We start from the raw sequence: 23,836 nt of genomic DNA on the forward strand, positions 1-23,836 counted from the left end.
TAGAAAGGATTCTTGAAAATTATTACTTAGTCAAACTGAATTGCCTGTGACTGTAGGTCTTAGAGGTGTAATAAATATCTGGCATGTCATTTTGATGCAGATGAAATTTTAAAAAATTAAAATAGTTTGAAATTGTTCCCATGGAGCAGTTAATGTTATGTAAAAAGCGTAACGGAACTTCAGGTTTTTGTTTGAATGTTGAAAATCTTGAAGTCGGTAGGATGAAGAAATTATATAGGTTTTCTTGTAATAGAAAGCACTGTTTTATATATAATGTATGACAGGTAAATTATACTATAATCATATTAGATAGTATTTATACGCCCAAATTCCCACTTATCAGCAAGTTCTATGTGATTTACAGTCCATATTATTACCTCGGCAGACCTAATAGCTTTCTGAAACAATGTCAACTTCCTGGGAAGCATAAGTTGCCATTTTATAGGTGCTAAAACACAAACATACTGACAAGGCCTGAGGCTCGAACCTCCGAACTTGCAACCTCTTGATTATGAGTCCAGTCGCCTAACCACTAGACTACCGACACCACATAAGCAAAACTCTACAATCTACAAGTGGCAGGGGTTTGGCTTTTTTACATCAGACTTTTCGTGCCTTCTATTCAGCTCTCGTACGTGCTATTCTGTGAACCTAAGTTTGTGGGGTCTTTTTTCCAGGCAAATTTTTTATCATGAAGAGAGATGAAATAATAGGAGAAAAGCATTGCCGTTTTCTATAAATTAACTCTCATGAGTAAATGTTTAAAACTATTGATAATGTGACCTTTGCATTTCCTCCTCAACAGCTCTACTTGAAAGCAGTCAGAGGAAATGGTTACCTAGGGGACATAGCTGTGGATGACATATTCCTTGATTCTAAACCTTGCCCACACAAAGGTAAGCTCCCACATCCCAGCCACTTACAGTTCTCAGGCCATAGATGTGTTAGAAAGTGTTAGTCCTGGAGAAGAAAGGCAGGCTTTTTCATCCATCGAGTACTTCATTCTATCAGAGAATGTAGATAGGAAGGAATAGCTATTTTGCTAATAATTTCTGATCCATTGCTCTTAAACATTTGATGTAGACTTGATTCATGTGGTATGTTGTTGCACTATTTACATAATATGTGCAATCACATCCCCCCAAAAAACTTTTTTAAGACTCATTGTCATCAAGTGTCAGATCTGCAGCAGACATCAGCAATCATGGTTCTCCATTAATTCCTTTACTCAGATGCTCTTAAAAAAGCTATTTTACCCTGATCTTTCCCCATTACCCATCTGTTTTGGTTCTCTAAGTAAGTAGTTCTTAGACTAGGGAAAGATAATTTGGCTTACTTGTTACTTGTGTGAAGGACCGACATCACTGCACAAGGGGCATCCCTATAAGCACTCTGTCCCCTGAAGAAGCACATCTCGAAGTGTGTAGATGCTGACGGTTCCAAGCAATGTTTGATTCCATAGCCTTCTACTCCTCCCACTAAGTCTTGAACTTCTGCAGAATTTGGCTTAGAATGTAGGTAAGGGATGTAGTGAATTAATAATGTTACAGATAAGAGAACATTGCTCGTGACACAATTTTTGTTATTTTCCACAGCTGTGTGCGACTTTGAGGACGACTGGTGTGGCTATGTTCAGGAGAAGAATGACAACTTTGATTGGACAAGGTACAGATCCAGTACTTCCAGTGTAGGCACAGGCCCTGCCGGAGATCACACCCTGGACTCTGGCAATGGTCAGTATGCAAGCAGTTCATATGATAATGATAATATAAGCACCCAGGCATAAGTCTTCTTCTTCTTCTTTTTCTTTTTCTTCTGCTTCTTCTTCTTCTTCTTCTTCTTCTTCTTCTTCTTCTTCTTCTTCTTCTTCTTCTTCTTCTTCTTCTTCTTCTTCTTCTTCTTCTTCTTCTTCTTCTTCTTCTTCTTCTTCTTCTTCTTCTTCTTCTTCTTCTTCTTCTTCTTCTTCTTCTTCTTTTTCTTCTCCTTCTCCTTCTCCTCCTCCCCCTCCCCCTCCCCCTCCCCCTCCCCCTCCCCCTCCCCCTCCCCCTTGGGAAAAGGATACATACATTGATGTTTTAACGTTCGAATAAAAAGCTTTTGATAAAAATAATACATTAGTATTTTGAGTAGTTCTTAGTGGCTCAAATGAAAATGAAAAGAATATATATGAGTTCAAAGTCTTGAATAACGCATTTGTATGTTAAAGGTCCTTATAGACAGTGAAGTATCTTATTAGTTGGTTAGTGTTAGAGCGCTTAACCAGCTGCTTGCATTGTATGCTTCCTGGGAAGCTGAGATGTTTTAGAGTGTTCTATGGTCTGCTGGGGTAATAATATAGTGTAAAGCGCATAGAGCTTGCTTTTGAGTGGGGCCATGCGCTATAAAAATGCTATTTATTATTATTATTATTCTTTCCTGATGTGCTTCTTCAAGGATTGCTTTCGGTTTCATTACAGTTTCAAAACAAAAGCAAATTAATAATAGTGTGCTATATTTTGATTCTCAATTCAAGTAGTTTTTGCTCAATCTTTGTTCCAGGTTACTATGTTGATTCTCAATTGAAGTATTTTTTGTCTCAATCTTTTTTCCAGGTTACTATGTTTACATTGAGGCTTCGACCCCTCAACGACCTGGGGACAAGGCTAGGATTGTCTCTCCTACCTACCCTGGTGGGGGCGACCAGTGCCTGCAGTTCTACTATCATATGTACGGCACAGCAATGGGCACCCTGACGGTCCAAGCTCGCGATGCCAACCAACCAGGGCAGGGAAGCACCATCTGGTCTCAGAACTATGACATGGGAAACTACTGGCTCAAGGGTCAGGCACCTTTGAAGATGACCAACCCTTATCAAGTGAGTTAGAAAGGGGAAAGAGTGACTCTTTAGTCTAGATTTTGAGTTTGAGTGAGTTTGAGCATCTACCTGTCGTGCCAAAGCATGTGGTTTAACCCTATCCATACGTCGTGTTTTACTATCGTATCCATACGACGTGGGGAACTCTGTGCCACCACTTTTCAAAGAGGAAATTTACTCGTCAATCCGATCCGTACGCTTTGCATAGCAGTCCGTCAAAATGAATTTTTGAAAAATACTGAAGGTTTCAAAGAGATCTTTGCACTAGAAGTATTCTAAAATGTGAAGAATACAATCGCGGGGGTACAAAATGACCCCAGGGGGTACAGATAGGGTTAATTCCTAGTTCATGGAGGTGTTCTCAAAGAAAAATAATGGGTGCTTTTTTTTTAAGATCAGGTTTTTCACTCATCTGATTGTAGGTAGAAGTCTTTTGTACATATTTTTCGCTTCAAAGATGCCTTGACAGTTAGAATATGATAAAAGACACTTGGGTACGTACAAAAGAGTACCAGTATCATTTAAAAAAACCCTCCAAGAATGTTATGAATATCCTGAAAAAAGCAAGAAACACAGCTTTATAGCAGGAAAATGGTCCTTTTGATGAAAAATTAGCTTTACTGTTACCTACCCTGGATATCTGTGGATATTGAAGAAATTACTGAAGGAATAATGATAATAATAATAATAATAATAATAATAATAATAATATTAATGATAATAATTGCATTTATATAGCGCATATCCATGCTCAAGAGCCTCTGAGAACACTCAGAAACATTCTCAGCTTCCGCGGAAGCATACAGTGCAAGCTGCGGATTTCACGTGCTCTAACACTATCAAACTGACAAGATCTTTCACTGTCTATAGCTGGGTACCCATTTCCACCAGGGTGAAGTGAGGAAAAATTGTGCAAAGTGCCTTTCCCAAGGACACAACGTCGGGCCCCTGACTTGATTTGAACCCACGACCTTACGGTTGCGAGTCCGAGAGCCTAACCACTAGGCCACCGACGAAAAGGTGGGATGGTTAATAATGTTACGAGGGAATAAAAAAACAATGGGTTTACATAATAATATATTGAAACACATGTATAAGAGAAATATATGAGAATATCATTTTTCCCCCCCCCCAGATCATCTTTGAAGGTGTTGTGGGTGCCAACTACTCCAGCGACATAGCAATTGATGACATTCAGATCTCACCTCAGCCCTGCCCCAATCCACTATCCTGTGACTTTGAGAACGGACCATGCACATTCTATAACCGAGATGATGACGCGGGTGACTGGTCACTGTACTCTCCGCAGACCAAAGCCTACAACCAAAATGTTCCTTTTGCTGACCATACCACACACTCGGATACAGGTAAATAGTAAATCAGTATGTGTGATTACTGCAACCTCCTCCCCCCAACCCCACTCCCCCCCCCCCTTAAACAAAACAACGTTCCCCCTTTAAAAAAAATAGAACCCCCCCCCCCCCTCAATGAAACAAGTAGTCTGACAGCTGTATTCCTAGTACTGACCACTCTTGACATTGGGCTAAAAGTAAGCTGGACCCTCCATTTTTAACTGCTTGACCAAGTGTGCAAAATCTAGGTTCGCTGTGCAGGGGTCACAGAAGTTTGAGGGTTTGGGGGGGGGGGGGGAGGGGGGATGGAAGGCGAGGGAGATTGACATAAGGGAATGCATCATTTGCAAGTTAAAAGGGCCAACAAATCCAATCAACACAACGCTTTGAGGAGTGGGGGCATAAAACATTTTCCATTATTACCAGCTTGTCTTATGCTTTATGGGAAATATTTTAAGCCTTTATTGACACAAATTAAATCATTTAGAAGGCCGGCTCTTTTGACACTGCCTTGCCAGGGCCAACCTGAGCTGAGAGGGATACAACATCCTAATAGACAGAAGGAGGTTCAGTCAAACTCCATTATGCAGCCTTCAGCGGGGCTGGCGGTACAAAGAGGTTTTCATGTACCCTGTTAAATAATGCATGTAGCACTGACTGCACAAGGTTAGGGGAACTTGTATACCAATCACTAGATGAAGTAATAAGTTATCTCCCTTCCATCTGTCACATAAATGAAATTGGTGGAAGGTGTTTGATCAAGACCTAGGCCTGACTTGTTTTAGAAAGAGTTTTATGGCGTTCGCATCTAGTACTGCATAGGGTCATATGAGCGCCTAGCCCCGTAGAGACTTGTGTGTGAAGGATCGTCAAGCAACCACTGAGTGGATGTACCATGCACGGTGTGTAGCCTTGTGTGTACTTCTGGTGGCCAGTTCGTTGGCGGTACAGCAAGGTGAATTTACAGTAGTTTAATGAGGACCGTACAACTGAGACAGTAGACCAATAGAGGTTTTACTGTACTTCATTAAAAAAACCCAACCCATCCCGACTTGGGAATCAAGCGCACATCTTCTGCGCACATTGGAGAAGAGCTTTACCCTTCCAGCCCCAGCCCTTTTTGTGCACTCCCTAACCCCAGTCCCAGCCAATACAGCAGTATATTAGAAAAAGAGGCATGCATTCTAAAAAGTGATGTAGTATCTTTGTAATGAGGTTTAGATAAAAATGTACAACAAAGTTTGAAGGTAAATGAATAAATATTATGAAAATTAAAGTTGAATTAGGTTTGCTAATTTCGAAAAATGCGCACATTTGGTACACCCCTGAAACTGAGAATATACGCTCTTGGGACGGTGGGGGTATAAGCGCTGCTGAAAATATACGCGCTTGGGGCTGGAAGGGTTAACTGCTACATCACTGATGTAGGTAAACAGGCTGTGAGTGGGCTCTTACTTTGCTTTTCTTTATCCTTTCTCTTGTATCGTTAGATTTTGAGGGAAGGTGCAAATTTCTGTCAAGGGCTAGGTTGGTTGGCTTTTGTTGTTGGCGCTTTATTCTCTTTGAGGACCTCTTTAAAGCCATCCAGCAGGTGTTTGACGGGTGCTCTGGGTTGGTTTGCTCAATTATTCTTTCCTATCAAACTTCCTGATTGGTCCTACCTATTTCCTCTAATCTTTGGCACTTTTATGACCGTATTGTATTGCAAGTGCTGTTACACTCTTACTAAACTAATGCAATCCCACCAGGCTTTGCATGGTCTCCCACTTAGTTAGGTCCAGAAAGTCTCCTCCACTAATGCTTTGTCTCCATTTTTATTTCAGGCTACTACGCTGTTGCCGATTTAAAAACAGCAAAGAATGCTCTTCTGTCTAGTGATGTACACCCCTCCACTGCCGGACTCTGTCTTAGATTTTCCTACAGCATCTACCAAGATGGTTTGTGTCTCTGTGTGCTGTTTATAAGATAATAATAATTATAAATGACATTTATATAGCGCTCAACCTCAATTAAAGTACACAGGCTCTGAGCGCTTTACAATACAATACAACAGTAGCATAAAACATTGTGTTCTGATAAAAAGAAAATCCCTCCTAATATTAATCTTATTAATTTAGAAACAGAAATGATCAGAAGATGATAAGTTTAGATTGACTTCTGTGTGTATCTCTGACTGTTGCTTTGTCTGAACTAACTTGATCATAATTAAAGAAAAAAACACTTTTCTTTTAACACGCATTCATTCTTCCTGTTGATGAATTAGGTCTGAAAACAATGGTTGCTTTGAATTAGGTTTTTCTGTTGAAAAAAACCCCCAACAACCCGAAAACCTAAGCGACTATGAAATGTGTTTTTAATAATGCAAACATACCAGGGAAAAATTAAAAAAGAATTTTTGTCCTTGAACAACGTAAGGTCAAAGTTACTTGGAAGCCAAGGTCTCACATATCTTATTTTTTAAAAAAAGAAAAAAGAAAATTACCTTATTGTATTGCAAGTGCTGAAAAACACTTACTAAAAACCACAAAATTTTTCACTTTTCAGGTGATATTCGTGTCTACATAGAAACGCCCACCAAAAACACCTCCCTACTGCAAGTGGCAAATCCTGGTGGCAGGGATATGACTTTGACTTGGAAGACTGCCCAGTTGGATATTCAGTCAGACACACCCTTCTATCTGTCGTTTGAGGCATACTCTCCTCTTGGTTTTGTTGCTTACGCAGCCATAGATGATATTATAGCTCTTGATGGTCTCTGTTCTGCTCAGACCACCGCTCCTCCCATTACAACGCCAAAACTGCCACGTGAGTACTTAAAAATAATTTTAAAAACTGATAATAGGGCTATTACTTTTCGTGAGTTTCGTACATACTTAAAGGATAGACTTCTCCAAATTTATCACTTGTTTCTTTCAGCGTTTTTTAAATAGTGAATTCAACATCACCAAAATTCACTTTGATACTTTGGTCAAGGCTTTCAATTTTCTTGCTTTTCATGATTTCTGATAAGAAAAACACAACAGAAACTTGAAAACTTGAAAACTAGTTTTTTGTCTCTGATGTAAAAAGTACCCAAATGGACTTAAGTGCAATGCTTGCGGCATGGACGATATTATTGATACATTAGGTGCAGTGCTCTACTTTCTTTTGCAATGTAGGGTTAACATGTTAAGCTCATGAACCTATCATTGAGACTTCCCACGAAAGATGGGATCTTGTGTACTAAGTCTATAATTTTACAATGAGATGATTGTAGGCTATAGTGGAACCACATTGCGATGCGGTAAATATGTGTAAATATTTAACGCCCCCACAATGTTAATAATAATAATAATGAAAATAATAATAATAATACTGATAACAATAATAGTAATAGTAAATGTAATAATAATAGTAATAATAATACTTTACTTTTTTACTTTTTACTTTACTTTTTCATCCTCTGTTGCCGTTAAGGGTCATGGGGAGATGCAGTTTTCCATGGTAGACCAGCTCTGCAGCTCTTTCAGTTGTGATGTCATGTTAGTAATAATAATAACAACAATAATAAGTATAATAATAATAGCCAAGATGATTGCTATAACGCCCACTTCAATATAATATTTGACCCTTTAGGAGGCTGACTGCCATGATCCTGTCTGCAAGGGCCAATATCCCAGCAGACAGATGGAGATACACACGAAGCCCCCCCCCCCCCCCCCACCGAATTGCTCTATCTTCTATGAAATGGAACAGGGCATATAACCATTACACCACAGAGGCCGATATTACAATACAGTTGTTAGCTTTCACTGAGTGCCTTTGCAAAACAAGCAGGGCTCCACTGTATACAGGATTTTGAAAAATCAGCATTTGGAGCAACTCTGCTCTAAGCTGACAAAATGTCTGTTCACATTTTTGGCACCAAATTTTTTTAATTTGCTGAATCAATAGCTTACATGATCAGTTTCCCTACTTTTGTGAAAAACTTTTAGTAAAACTATGACTAGTTTTTTAATAAATTACAATTCAAATTTCCGAAGAACACTCATTTTTTAAATGGTTACGCTGACAAAATGCCTTTTTTCTGGAAACTACTTTGAATAAAAAAAGGCGTTTTGTCAGCCTCAGAATTACATCGTTTTATTTGACATTTTTGGTCATTTTCAGTTACTAAGACCTTGAGGTAAAAAAGCAAATGTTCTATCTCCTCTATCACAGTTGTCGTTATCAAGATATTCAAAGAATTTACATTCGTAAAAGCTTCGCTCAAAATCTTTGATGCCAAATTTTTCAAAACTAGATACTGAGCAGATAGAACTTTGCAATTCCAGGGTAGCGACATATCTTTAACTCGTGCCACAAGGCTTGCCATATCACGATGAAGTTCGGGGGGGGGGGGGGGGGGGGTGTTGAAACCAGAGGGTGGTATCTTCTGTCCTAGGATTTAAGGGTGCACCTTCACTTCACTTCTTTCTGTATATGCATGTAACTTGTGCATCTTCTGAATTTTTCCTCAGCAACAATATACTACTTTGGATGCAACTTTGATTATAGCTACCACTCGCTGTGCCATTGGTCACAAGAGACAAGTCTTGATGACTTTGACTGGCTGCGGCAATCAGGTCAGACGCAATCAGCAGAAACTGGCCCACAGAATGACCACACCAAGGGCACTAGTGCAGGTATACTATAACCTAAATTGTTAGACTTATGGCAAAATCTGTTTTTCTCTTGGGTGCTTTCAGTGCTCCCACTTCTCTTTATCCTGTTCTTATAAGTTGAAAGTCCACTTTTATTCTATCTATAGGAAAAGGACATACCTAGATTGTTAAATAAATACTTGAATAAGTGAAAAATGAAATAAATTACATTTTTATTGGTCCCAGATGGGCAATTTGATTTTCAATGGTAAACATACATACATACATACGTACATAAATACATAATTATAAATACATACATACATAAATTCACGCACATATAAATAAATGCACAATATAACACCAATTCAGAACAATTTCGTAACCATGCTATTGTCAGTTGCCACAGTGCAGTGCCCTGTTTTTTTAGCTAGGGTTGTTGGGTCTCTCACAAGGACACACCCCAGTGACCACCCGTCTGATGCCCGTGTCACCGACACTTGCTTGACTTTACTCTTGAGTCTAAACTCACTACCTTATGCAGTTGCGAGCGTGGTAAAAACCTTACTCAAACAGACAAACAAATGAACATTCTCACTATTCACTAAGCCACTAGTTTTTTAACAGTAAGACAGGGGCTTTTTTACCCTACACGTAAAGTGCTTGCTACTCATTATGAAATATCCGGCTTGTTTCTTGGTTTATGCTGGTGTGGGTGGAGGAGAGCTTTTTCTCAGGTTTTTTTCTGCTCCTTGGTTCAAGGGTAGGATGGTTTTTTGTCTGGAAGATGAGTTTACGACAAAATAAACTCTTTGAGACTTCACTGGCCTTGCATTTCCAGTAACTCTCACAACAGTGTCTCCTATTTGCCTTCTTGGTGATCATTCTGGAAAAGAAACCAAAAAAAATCTTTTAGTAGTGGTGTAGCAAGCGTTCAATACTGACTCGTTACATGCAAGGGCAGAGGGTGCTAGCGAAAAACGAGGGGACCACTTTGTGGGCAGTGCATTGGTGTGAAAATATTTTTGGGTTGCTAATCTTAAAGGTAATTAGTTGTAATGAGTGTTTTTACAGGATTTAGCCGACTTATGTAGATTCTACTTCAAATTCAAAGTCGGAAGTATCCTAACCTACTCCTGGCAAAATGTGACAGTTGACAGAAACAAGGACTCAATTTGTGACTATTATTATGCTAACTCACTACCGTAGAATTACAAAGTTCCTTCTGCTCAGTACCTATTTTTGAGAAATTTGACCGCAAAAATTTTGAGTTTCACAGCATGTCAAGCTTTTTCAAATGCAATTATTAGAATATCTAGATTACGACTCAGAATAATCTTACGATTTTGATAGAAAAGACAGAATATTTGTTTTCTGACCTCATGGTCTCAGTTGAACAAAACGGCCAAAAATGTCAGATAAAACTTTGTAATTCTACCTAGCAAACTAGCCATGAACTATACTTGACATAACTTGCACCTGGTACTGACACTTTCTATTCCCATTCTCCCTTCAGGTCACTACATGCACATTGATGTGTCAGGGAAAAGGGCAAACTCTTCGGCCGTGCTGAATAGCCCTTATGGAACGTATAATCACCCCATTTGTTTCTCATTCTGGTATCACATGCATGGAATCCACGTAAACCGGCTCAACCTTCTAATGAAGAATAGGTAAGTGTGATCATCTATCAAACTGAATACATGCTGTACGGAGAAGTTTTTATTGGAAGGATTTTGTGTAATGCCTAGAATAGTTAAAGGCCTATATAGATATATTTTCTATAGAAAAATGGACGTAGAGGTCAAAAGTGTTTTGAAAGTGTGAGTAAATTGGAGAATTATCATTATTATATATCGACTGCTCTGTGTAAGACACTGTCATACTTCATTTTTCAACATGGTGTTCACCAAAGAGTAACCCTTAGCAGTCGTTATGTTTATGTTGATTAAATTGAAAAAAAATTTACTAATTAGTACGGGGGCTCTAGTGGCCTAGAGGTTAAGATGTTGGCCTCTCATTCAAAGGTCCCGGGTTCGAATCCGGGTAGCGACCAAAAAAATTTTCTTCTCTAAAATTGTCTACTTTCACCTCTCTAGCAATGTTCTGTTGTCTGTTTTCATTTTCACTTTCTGCCCTTACCCCCTCACCTCCTTTGCCCCCTCCTCTGGGCTCCTGACTCTTTCTGCAGCCTTTCTACTGCTACTCCTTGGCTCCTCCTTACTGCTATCTTTCTGCCACACCCCTGATCTTCTGGTAGGAAAGATCTACACCTAGCCTTCTCGGACAAGGGCGAAAAATCTCGGAGGGCACGTGTGCAAGTTGCACACGTCAAAGATCCCTTGGTGGTTTAAAATCGATAAGAGTAGGCTTCGGCCGCCACCTGGGCAAAATTCAAAATTTCCTACCAACTGAAAATATTAGGTGTGTCCCGCATGCTCATATGACCTTATGCAGTTGCGAGCGCCGTAAAACACTTTACACAAACAAAACAAACTTAATAGTACTGTTACTTGCATACATTCAATATTGTGTCCCTTTTTCAGGAGCTCTCATGCAACCACCAATATCTGGTACAAACAAGGTGAACAGGGTGTTCAGTGGCAACATGCCTACGTGGAACTCCCAAGGCTCTATTCAGCTCGCGTAAGTTTGTTTAGAATTCATTTTCTCTTCTTCTCTTTGACGATGTGTGGCTGTCTTGGACACATACAGTAGCAGTTTTGTGGGATTGTCCATCTTCTGTGACTTCTCACATTGTTCTTTTTCTTTAGTTTTAGTAAGAGTTTTACAGCACTTGCAACACAGTAAAATCATATAAGTGCTGAAGAATAGAAGCAATAAACCCGAAAAAGAAAAAGAGGAGATAAAGAAAAGATAGATTTTTTTGTAAGAAAGAAAGAGTAAACCACCCCAGAGCACCCGCCAACCACTCACATTGTTCGTTTTCATTCTGGAGAGAATACCCACAGTTTCATCTCATATTAGCTAATAATAATAATAATAATGATGCATTGCATTTATATAGCACTCTATCCCATATAAGTATAAACTCTGAGTGCTTTACATCAATCACGTGATCACAGAGTGTAATACTTCATTCACATAAGATAAAACATTTTACAGTAACAAGAAAACCAGTTCATCAACCTCATAAAGAAGAACTTTCTCAACCATGCATTAATTATATATACATGTGAGGACAGCAGTAAAAACAAAACATACCAGCACTTACTAACACAATAGAATTAAGAATTAGACGTATGAGTCTTGAGCCTTGGCTTAAACATATTAGGATTTGTAATTTCCTTGAGGTTCTGAGGCAAGGAGTTCCAGGTTTTAGTGCCAAAAAATGAGAAACTTCTGTTACCAAAAGATCTTAATTTCATTTTACGGGCTCTGAATTTTGTTGCATCTGTGGGTGATATTCATCCCATGTCCTTGAACTTCTTTTGTCAGTTGGAGTTTGAAGGAGTTGCTGGCTCAAGCTACATGGGAGACATTGCCTTAGACGATTTCGTCTTCTACAACGGCAGATGTCCGGCCACTTCAACGTGTGACTTTGAAAATGACTTGTGCGGCTTCTCTCAGGACTTGTATGATGACTTTGACTGGACACGGAAGGCAGGATCCACGGACTCCGTCGGGACTGGCCCGTCGTCGGACCACACTTATGGCACATCTATAGGTGAGAAGAGTTGATGTGGGGGAGTACGTTCATGCTGTGATGTAAATCATTGTTACTTAAAAACAAAAATTATTTTCCTTTTATTTTTCTTTGTACATTACGTAGGGCCTTCAACGGATTAGGCACTGTGTAAATTCCTATTATTAATTATTATTGTTATTATTAATATAATTACTATTAGTATTATCTCACTTTTCGGCTAGACTTCAGAAGTAATTGGCTGCCTGTTTTTCAATTCACATTGCAAGTAATTTAAGTATGCTGAGGGTTGTTTTCCCTAACATGGTGCTTTGTCCATTAGCATTCAGGAAACCACATTCTGTTGTCAAGCTACTTTTAATGAATGTGTAGCTTGTTAAACTTTTAAACTACGATGGTGTCTTTTCTATGCACAAGTTTTTTCCTCCTGCAAAACATGCTTAGTTGTCCAGTCACATTTACCTTGCGATCAAATGTGGAGAAAACCTGAGCATAAAACAACTCAAATCTTCTTCAGCCACACCTGCTTGAGCAATGAGTCAAACCTGGTTCTCTAGAATGAGAGGCAGGCTGTCGATGTAGGATTTCTTCTCCCACTCAAAGTTGCCAAGAGCAAATGTGAGGCAATGTGGTGAAATCAGGCGCTGGTCAAAATAATGAAATTGAAGAAATTGGCATTTATCCGCCGGTTTGGCTATTTTTATCGAAAATCTGTTTTTCGCCTAACACCTTTCATTTTCATTTAATTAAGAACCCATTTTAGTGTGGGTTTTACAGAAAACATTGATTAAAGGCACAAAAGATGTCAATTGTCAGTTTCCGCGGACTCTCAGGCTATTTAAATTACCAAATTTTGGCGGCCATTTTCTCGCTAGTTTTACATCTGAAACGAAGCAACCCCACCTCCTTTAACTGCAAATATATCGATTGTATTCACGATAAATGGGTATTCGTTCATCGAAAGCAAGGCAAATGTACAAGCTTTAAGGTGATACTAATAACTCCACATGCCCAAAAATTGATGGTGCTTCTTGTGTTCTCCTATCACACTTGCTCCATAACAAACCTCTCCCCCCCCCCCCCTCTCCCCCACACACACACACATACACACATAATATTTGTGTCACAATGCTGTGGAATCAGGCGCTCGTCAATTTTTTTATGGTGTCATCTGAAAGCTTATTCATTTGTTTTGCATGCGATGAAAAAAACACCCATCTATCTTGAATAGAAGTCGAAATATTTCCCATTGAAGAAGGTGGAGGTCACCGGTTTTCGAAGGTACATTTATTGAGAAAATGACTGCCAAAGTTTGGTAACTTCCATACCTTGAGAGTACTTGGGAAAAGAAAATTTACATTTTTTGAGCCTGAAATCAACATTTTTCAAGTAAATCCAGAGATAAATTTGTTTTTAAATAAACATAAAAGGTGTCGAGCCAAAAAACAGAAATTTAAATAAAATTGCCAAACTGCCGGAAAAATGCTGTTTTCTTAGATTTCATTATTTTGATGATCGCTTGAATTCACAACGATGTCTCACATATACTTGCCAACACACACTTACGTACATGTCATATTTTAGCATTTCAGACTTGTGTGATTATACAAGTATAGTCAAATTTGCTCTAATGGCCACCCGTCCAAGGCAATCAACTTTACAAATGACCACTTCCTACACCACCTCCCTTAAGTTTTAAAAATATTATGACACTGCCTGAGATGTATATCTATTTAAGACAACCACTTTTCTCCTCAACAATGGGCGACAGTCTTAGACAATTTCAACTACATAAATGCTAACATAAAAAGCAAGACATCTGGAATGTATGCAAAATATACGTAATAATACTATTGAATCATTTTAGAAATGGCTGAACTAAGCTTCTGTTCTGTCAGGTCACTACATATATATTGAAGCTTCCTCACCAAGACGGCCAGGTGAAAAGGCTCGAATCTTGAGTCCAGTGTATCCTGCGACGGATGGACGATGTCTCAGGTTGGTTTTATTCCACCCTTTGCTGTTGCAATGTTACACAGCCTAGCGCAATTTCATTACATCTTTACTTCTTTGACCCATAGCAATATTGCGTTCATTTAATCTTTACTTCTTTGACCCATAGCAATATTGCGTTAATTTATTTATGCAAAGAATGATGAAGCTATAGAGAAAAATAATAATTGTAAAGAACAGGGCTTTACAATTTTATATTTCTTAGTCTATTCCTTTTGACCACAAAAACAATTTTTTAAACGTTTTTTTTGTCTGATTTTTTTTTGGACCATCAGTCATGGTAAAACAGTGATGGAGGATATTTGTAAGAGAACCGTAGCAGCTGAAGTGTTTGAATTAAAATCTTAGGAGGGCTTTGATGATGATGATGAGGATGTTGGTAATTATATTGAAAGGGTTAAAGAAAGAGAATCAGATATTGACAACGTGACAATGACTGTGAAAACAGCAACAATAGACCTAGCTTTGCTTACTTTTAATAATTTTTTAGCAGCTCTTTTGTGTTGATTGTCAGATTTTTCACTTAGATTTTCATGGTACCACAAACATTCATAATATGTGTCATGACGCTGTGGAAGCAGGTGCTCGTCAATTTTTGGGCATGTGGAGTTATTGGTATCATCTTAAAGCTTGTCCATTTATCTTGTTTTTTATTTTTTTTAAAAGCCGTTTATCTTGAATGCAAGTCAAAATTTTGTAATTGAAGGAGATGAGGTCACTTGGTTTCAGAGGTAGAGTTAACAAGAAAATGGCAACCAAATTTTTAAAATTTCCATAGGCCCTATCTTGAGAGTGAGTGGAAACTGAAAATTTACATATTTTGTGCCTTTAATTAACGTTTTCAGTAAAAATCCTTACACAAATTTTAATGTGTTCTTAAAAGGACATAAAAATTGAGAGCCAAAAAAAAAATTCTATGAAAATTGCCAAACCAGTATGTTTCCTAACGCAAGGTTTCTAGCTCTTTCTGACAGGTCTCTCCCAGTCTTGCTTTCATTTGGAAAGTCACTTTCTTATTTGCAATTAGAACACTGAATTATAAACAACATCTTAACTTAATTTCTATCTGTAAAGATTTCTTGATTGAAATTTCAAGGAGGATTTATGGATTAATCCAAACTGGAAATATTTTATCTCTACTTGAGATTATTAGGACACTTTGAAAAGTATGACTGTTGAGATTTATTACTCTGTCCTCAGATACTGGTACTATTTTGATATTTGTCCTTCTGTCCTCAAATACTGGTACAACATTAGATATTTGTACTTCTATCCTCCAATACTGCACTGGTACAACATTTGATATTTGTCCGTCTGTCCTCAAATACTGGTACAACATTTGATATTTGTCCTTCTGTCCTCAAATACTGGTACATCATTTGATATTTGTCCTTCTGTCCTCAAATACTGGTAGAACATTTGATATTTGTCCTTATGTCCTCAAATACTGGTACAACATTTGATATTTGTCCTTCTTTCTTCAAATACTGGTACAACATTTGACATTTGTACTTCTGTCCACAGATACTGGTACCACATGTATGGTCAAAGCATTGACACTCTGGCCATATACTTGCGCAATCACGAAGCGCAGGAGATTGATCTTGATAGCAAGTCAGGGAATCTGGGAGACCAGTGGAACTATGGACAAATAGACCTCCAATCTATCTCCTCTTTCCAGGTACTGCAGTTGGAGAGCTAGTGAATTATTATGGTCCGTTAAAAAAAATGACAATAAGAAACAGAAGGTTGATGCTTGCTCTTTTGTGGTTTGCTTCTTCTTTCCTGTCAAACATCAGTCGTCCTTATCTCTTCTCCTTTTTCATTTTTGTTACTCTCTTGTACCATCTAAAATCTTAGGCTCTAGATCTTATTTGACCTTATTATGTTACAAGTGCCGTAAAACTCTTACTAAAACTGAAGAAACAGAAAGGATCAGCAGTGGATTAGCCACTACAAAGGGTACATACAAGGACATTCTTGTCTAATAGTAAGTTTCTGGAGACGCAGTAGTAAGGGAGAGAGTTTGGACGTCTTGATCATTCAACCTGCAAAATTTCAAACTCCCTAACTAGCCTGATATCATATCTTATTCCTACGAAATATAAAAGTTACTTTTCTCTATTTTCCTTGGTTCTTCCAAATGTAGATACATTTTTGATAATTTGTTTGGACAAATTATGAGAACAATATTGGTAAGCATTTAACAGGCTACAACACTCTGTGTTCCTTAGGGGACTGAGGGTGTAAATTCGACTAAACTGGCTGGCCGAAGGAGTTGTTATGAAAACATAATGCGCTGTCTGCTGTGAGAGAGATACAAGTCTTTGAATAAACATATTGGCACACAAGAACGTTCATAATAATGTAACTTTCAATAAAAATAAATCAATTGTATTTATTTGACTCAGTCTTGTCGTTAGTGATAGATTTGTCCGATGATTCTATTGATAGCTTTTAAGTTTGTTTTTGCTTTTCCTTTCAGATTATCTTTGAAGCCACAGTGGGAACCACAGATTTCAGTGACATTGCCATAGATGATATTGAGGTAATGATGAGCAGTTCTTGAACTTGAACACACCATTTGACTGAATTATGTATGGGCTCTTGTTTCAGATAATAGATGTCCAATTACAACAAGAGGAAGTTAGTTTCATTGGTTATTTTATCATGTCTCTGGAAAGTCAAATACTTTTATTAACCCAACACCCATGCATAACTTTGCGTATACCATGCAAGATTGATTATGAGAGAGTAAAAAAAGTTTAGATTCTAATATATGGACATACTTTCTGATCCAGGGGCCATCTGAGTTCTAGCCCTTCGACCTGAAATATGTGTACATACTTACTTTACTTTTACCAGCCGCTTTTACCCTTTTGGGTGTTACGGGAAGAAAGAGACGTCTCTCTGCCACCAGTTGGAGAGCTTGGGTCAGGAGGATGCTATGAGTTATTAATGTTTCCCTGACTCCATCTATCTAGGTCTTTTTCACCAGGCTATTTTCAGCTCTCATTTTCCATTAGCCTAGGGAATACTGGAGTTCTTGACTCCTCGGGCCCAGCCAATACCTGTTGTTTGTAAACTTATGTAGACATGAAAAAAAAATGTCCATGCTGCTTTTGTCTGAAGGTTTAGAAGATAACACGAGGGTAATGTTTTAGAGACAATTATATAGATTCATTCATTCATCCCGTGCCTTGCCTACTGGCGTGAGCAATCATGGACCTCCACTTCACTCTGTCTTGTGTTTGCAGTGATGGTGTCTGTCGTTCTTGCTGCTCCCAGCCATGGTCTGCCTCTGCCTCTCTTTCCATCAAACTTGCTTGTTGTTGCAATATTTTCCTATGCTTCTTTCCACATTGTGCGTCCAATGAACTTTGTATGTCGCTTTCTTATATTCGTCATAAGCTGTCATCTGCAATTTGCTTCAACCAAGACTTTTTCATTTGTTTCTAGCTGTCCATGGGATAAGCAGCATGCGTCTTATGAACAACAACTTTGTCACCTCAATTGTTCTTTCCAGCCGTCTATTGATTGTCCATGCTTCACACCCGTGTAATAGGATAGGCTCTATGTAACTTTTCAGTACTCTTTTTCTTGTTTCCATTGACAGATTGATTATATAGATTACCAATAAAAATACTTGACTCGGTATAAGGTGGTCTGCCCCCTCTGAAAGAATCCATGCATCACTGGGCCAGGGGGAATGAGAACTCAGGAGGAAAATACCTGTGACTGGGGCCTTACTGATTAAAATAAGCTGATGAGGAAAGTGATCCTACACCATATGAGCTGTTGTTGAAATTTTCAGCTTATTTCCGTTGTCTATTCTGTCAAAATGTCGTGCAGACAATTCAAACGCTCAAGGCCAGTAGCATGAGCTTCTACCTTTTATTAATGAATGTAATGCCATACCCCTCAGTTCCTCTGTTCAATTTCTATTAATTTTTCTGAAACATTTGTGGGTGTGTCCAACCACACAGCATTCTGTTCAGCTGAGATTTACATTTTGCCAAAGAGTCTACATAACAAGAGGGGCCACTTCTATCATTGAGGCAATTAAAAAAGTGTCCTCAAAATTCGGTGGCGCCCTCTTCGCAAAAGCGCACCTTTTGCGAACAGAGTTATCCTACTTGAGTTTTAAAAAATCAAAGTGAAACTAGCAAGTTTTTTAATGAATTTCGGAAGAACGCTTTTTTAAAATGGTTACGCTGACAAAAAACCTCTTCCGGAGGAAAGGGTGATTGTTTTCTTCGTTTAATTTGACTTAAGAATGAAAGGCTAGAGGTCATTAAAATAAAAAACAACTAAAACTCCACACTGAACGAACCCAAACTGCTGATGAACAGCAGTCGATCTGCGCACGCAAGGAGGTGCTATTCCTATTCTTCTTCTGGAAAAACGAAAGAGTGCTTCAAAACAGACTGCAGCGCCATCTGAAGCAAAGAGAGCACTTCCTGCGGACACTTTTTTGCCTGAGTGGCCCATCTTGTTATGTACTATCTTTGATTTTGATAACTCAGAAGTACAAAGTTCAATCTGCTCGGTACCTAGTTTTGAGAAATTTGACTTAAAAAAATGTTTGAGTTTCACAATATGTCAAGTTCTTTCAAATGCAACTCTTTGAATATCTTGATAACGACTCGAGAGTAGTCTTACAATTTTGATAGAGCAAATAGAGCATTTGGTTTGTGATCTCATAGTCTTAGCAATTCAAAATGGCCAAAAATGTCTGATAGAACTTTGTAAATCGCTAAGGTAGCTATTTGCTTTGATTCTGTATTCTCAGCTGACTGATAGTCCATGTTTGGATCTGCTTGACTGTGACTTTGAGAAGGACTTGTGCGCCTGGACACAGAATCAACAGGATGATTTGGACTGGGAGCTCAATTCTGGCAAGACCAACTCCTTATACACCGGACCTGCTGCTGACCACACCATCGGATCGCAGGCTGGTCAGTGTTGTTTTTTTTGGTCTGTTTTAAAAGTTGCTTCACCTCAAGTGGGTTGGGTGATATAAATGTGAGACATGCTGACAAAATGAGTTACTTTTCGCATTCCACAAATGGAGATATTGGCCGAAAATCGACACTGGGGTCAAATTTGAAGATTTTCTGTTGATGCCATATTATTCTGTAGGTATGACATGCTTTTAAAATTATTTCACACTTAAAAATTAAAAAAAATTTCTCCTATAAGCTCGGTGTACCTATTTCCATAGGGCTCAAATCTGAGAAGTAACTCATTTTGTCAGCACGCTTCACAAATACTCTACCTTGTCCTTTCTGAGTCCTAGTCACTGGTACACCAGTGGCGCCTAAAATTGCCCGTCTGCCAAGCCACCGGTATAGTGGTGAGCGAAACCCTATCCTCAACCCGGCCCGTCTGGGACAAAACACGCACGGAAAGCAGTTTTTACTACACAGGACGTTATTAATTATTTTGAAGATATTTCATTGATTTGTATTTGTAAGGACGAGGACTACCCTGAGTGGAATATGGAAAGTGATTCTGAAGATGATATGAATCAGAGTAACATATCGCTCAGGAACTCCGGCAGAGGGTCATGGTAGCCTCAGGAGGTCGGGGCTCAAAAAGTTAATTTATTTTCACTGCCAAACATGCTCCACAATCCTATGAAAGAACCCAAGACAGTCTTGAGGCAGGCCTTTAAAGGGTTAAACTTTCACCATGCTGGAGTAAAGACAACATCTCATCTTCATACTTACTATTTCTTCAGTCAAGAACTTTAACACTTTGCCCACACGAGACGCCGATCAGTGACGGGCAAGAAGCTGACTCTTTTCCCCACAGGACGCTGATCGGCGCTTATGTAATATAGCAACAAAAATGTTGTAGGAATTATCTCATTTTTGACATGTTCACTTTTTAATCCTGGTCCTGTGGAGGCCGGGTTTATGTCGCCCGATAAGCCTATTTCGACACCTCACTTTTGTTCTGGTCCCGTGTCAGTCCGGCCCCTGGCTCAGCGCATGCGCGCCGAGCGTCATCCCCATTCCGTTCGATTCCTGCATTGGACCCCCGTTCACTCAGCTCCAGTGTGTGTGCATCAGTCTGCTTGAGTTTGTATGTGTTTGTGGCCCACTTCTAGAAGCGCCTGCATTGGTTTGTACCAATAGGTTGCTGATAAGATTCGCATCTCAGGACAAGAGTTAATAGGCCCTTCACAGGCCCTTGAGGGTCGTCCAGTTTATCAAAACAAATGATGAAACTCTTGTCTCCCAGGGCCTCATTTGGATATAGTTAGCTCTGAGCTAATAACTTGTATGGGAAAGAATGAATTTGAATGCAATATTATTATGGTTATTATTATTATTATTATTTTTATTATTAATATTATTATTATTATTATTATTATTATTATTATTATTATTATTATTATTATTATTATTATTATTATATTTTATTTTTGTTTAGTAAGGCTGTAAAGTCATATTCCGTACATAGGCCAAAGTCTGGGTGTTCCTGAACAAAGAATGACATTGTAGATCGAGTGTTGTCTACAGTTGCTATTTTCTTTTTTGAATGCAGGGCCAGAATATACCGATTTTTAGCTTGGAGATACTAGAATATACCATTTTTCTTTAATCAGAAGGCCAGTCGATTAACATACCATTTTATAGCAGAGGCCTGGAGTATACCATTTATAATAAAGGCCAGAATTTGCCTTTTTTTAGTAGTAGAGGGCAGGAATATACCATTCTTTCAGCAGAGGACCTAGAAAATATACAATTTTTTGGTGTGCAGATGGCCATAATATAACATTTTTTGAAAATCAGTGAGCCTGAATATACCATTCTTTTAGGGTAGAACTAGATTAAACCATTTTTAACCCCCACATTTGGTGTAAGTATGCACATTGATTCACTTGTATTTTGTGTTGAAAAGAAGGTATATTGTAAAGTGCCACGGGCTGTATTTTCGCCAAAGGGGGTGCAACATAAATTATCTGCATTATTGTTATCATCATCATTATTATCATTATTATCATTGTTATCATTACCATCGTTATCATCATTCTTCTTCTTCTTCTTCTCCTCCTCCTCCTCCTCCTCCTCCTCCTCCTCCTCCTCCTCCTCCTCCTCCTTCGTCTTCTTTTTCTTCTTCCTATTATTATTATTATTATTATTATTATTATTATTATTATTATTATTATTATTCACTTCAGGTCAGTACATTTATCTTGAGTCAAGTTCCCCCGCCAGTCCTGGTGACGTAGCTGTACTGGACTCCCAGGATCTGTTCCTGGCCATGAAGAGTGTAGGAAACCTGTATTGCCTGAGCCTGTGGTACAACATGAATGGACAGGACATCGGCTATCTGAATGTCACATCTACTGTAAGATATTTTTGATTATGACTTTCTTCATGTGTGGGCAGTGAGGAAAACCCCTTCCATATATATATACAATTCCAGGATTTTCTTAAAATAATTCTTGGAGTCTACGCCATTTTCTTAGGTTTCCCTTTCATTGAGCTCTTGACTTTATAATCTGAGGTCTTTCAGATTTAAAATCAGAAGGTATTGATCTCAGGAAAACAGAAAATTGGGACAAAAGCTTCTTTTCCCCTTTTTATGTAACTTTTTCCATAGGAATTCTCAGCTAACAATGAACTGAACCTTACTTTATTTTTTTTTACACGTTACCTGTAGAAATTGAAGATGACCCAAAACTAGGACATTTTTCTGGTTTGTGAGGTGTGTATTTGATAAAAATATTTAATTGGGTTTTTTTTTTAGCTCGTAAAAAAATTAAATTACTATAACGGTATTTTTACAATGGAATATATGTGTGTGGTTGGGATGTCACATACAGTGAACATTTTTTCTGAGTGTGCTAATGAGTTATTTGTGAGATTCGCTGACAAAACGAGTTACTTCTCACAATCCAAGAATGGTGATATCGGCGGATAATCGACACTGGGGTCAGATTTATAGATTTTCAATATATGTCAATTTGTTCAAGTTTACTGTGTCTTTTACTATTCCATGCTCACAAATTGTACAAACTTCGCCTATTAAGTTGATGTATCAATTTTCATAAGGTTGAAATCCGAGAAGTCACTCATTTTGTCAGCCCACTTCACATTTGGTTTTCCTTCACAGACCTTGATCACCAACAAGACCCAGACTTTGTTTTCCCTATACGGCCATCAGTCACCATTATGGAGACAAACAAAGATTGATTTCCGTGCACCTTCAGAGCTTTTCAAGGTTGGTAGAGTATTGTAAACTTATAGAATTTTGGTGTTTTTGTTGTTTTTGAATCTTCATATTAGAGTGGGTCTTGTGGTGGATGTTTGTTTGGGCTGGACTGGTCTGGTCTCTGAGGGCCTATAAGTAGTGTCTGATTGAAGCGTTCAGCAAACAAAAATGTTCAAGCCTTTTTTGTTTTTCGGGTAGATCCTGTTAGTGCATTTTTACTTTAAGATTTTATAAGATAAGATAAGATAATACTTTATTGTCCCTGAGGGAAATTTTTCTTGGCTGTACAGGACTGTAAAAACACGTGTTTCAAGGACAAGCCGGCTAACTAGAAATCTTGAATTCACTAAATGTGGGCATTGCCCTAGCTATAGGAGAAGTTTAGTTTCATTGGTGTGTATATTTGTTCAGTTATAGAGAAAACTCTTCTTGTCTTCGAAAGAAACTGAACAAGGGTCCAAAAACTTTAACTTCGATTTTCTCAAAACAGCATTTTTCGGGATAGCCCCCTTGTGCTTGAAAGTGACTAATTTATGGCAGTGCAGTGTTTCAGAAGAGGAAGGGATTGATGGTTAATTCACAACAAAAATCGAAAACAGAAAGATGCTTTTAATACCATATAGAAATGGATTCCATTATACGTAGCACATACATTCTAGAAAGTACCTTGCAAAATTGATGGGATACAGAAATATTTTAATTATGCTTGAATTTCACAGTGTAGGCCTACCTGTCTTAAATGAACAAGGAATATACATGCATAAGAACAAATTTGGAACCTGAAAATTTGTTTGCTGTGCGATTGTTTCCCCATGTGCTTGTGCATGCTAGATTGTATTTGCCTGGAGACTATTAATACAATGTATTATGTCAAACCAAAATCTAATATTATTAAAATTTACTTTTCAGCTTAAATTAGTCATCTTTCTTTTTTCTTTTTGCAGCTGTCCTTGATAGCCTCTGTGGGTAATGGCTATAACAGTGACATTGCTATAGATGACATCCATCTGTATGGGGAGGCTTGCAACAGAAGTGAGACACGCTTCTTTCTATTCTTATCTTTTTTTCCCTTAAATAAATCGCATGGGAAGAAGGTACA

General features: G+C 38.3%; 1 protein-coding gene across 1 annotated transcript in view; it reads left to right on the plus strand.

The window, feature by feature from the left end:
* The window catches only part of LOC118478318 (MAM and LDL-receptor class A domain-containing protein 1-like), a 76,273-nt gene that overhangs the window by 29,793 nt on the left and 22,644 nt on the right, over positions 1–23,836 (plus strand). The window contains exons 22-38 of the mRNA XM_035971728.1: positions 806–896; positions 1,596–1,733; positions 2,592–2,854; positions 3,990–4,221; positions 6,030–6,143; positions 6,751–7,011; positions 8,706–8,870; positions 10,345–10,501; positions 11,375–11,474; positions 12,288–12,516; positions 14,394–14,493; positions 16,033–16,189; positions 16,994–17,056; positions 19,301–19,466; positions 21,701–21,870; positions 22,639–22,746; positions 23,682–23,769. Coding sequence (XP_035827621.1) covers positions 806–896; positions 1,596–1,733; positions 2,592–2,854; positions 3,990–4,221; positions 6,030–6,143; positions 6,751–7,011; positions 8,706–8,870; positions 10,345–10,501; positions 11,375–11,474; positions 12,288–12,516; positions 14,394–14,493; positions 16,033–16,189; positions 16,994–17,056; positions 19,301–19,466; positions 21,701–21,870; positions 22,639–22,746; positions 23,682–23,769 — 2,602 coding nt within the window. The remainder of the gene's footprint in view (positions 1–805; positions 897–1,595; positions 1,734–2,591; positions 2,855–3,989; positions 4,222–6,029; positions 6,144–6,750; positions 7,012–8,705; positions 8,871–10,344; positions 10,502–11,374; positions 11,475–12,287; positions 12,517–14,393; positions 14,494–16,032; positions 16,190–16,993; positions 17,057–19,300; positions 19,467–21,700; positions 21,871–22,638; positions 22,747–23,681; positions 23,770–23,836) is intronic.

Source organism: Aplysia californica, unplaced genomic scaffold (genome assembly GCF_000002075.1).
Source record: "Aplysia californica isolate F4 #8 unplaced genomic scaffold, AplCal3.0 scaffold00489, whole genome shotgun sequence".
Taxonomy (NCBI): Eukaryota; Metazoa; Mollusca; class Gastropoda; order Aplysiida; family Aplysiidae; genus Aplysia; species Aplysia californica.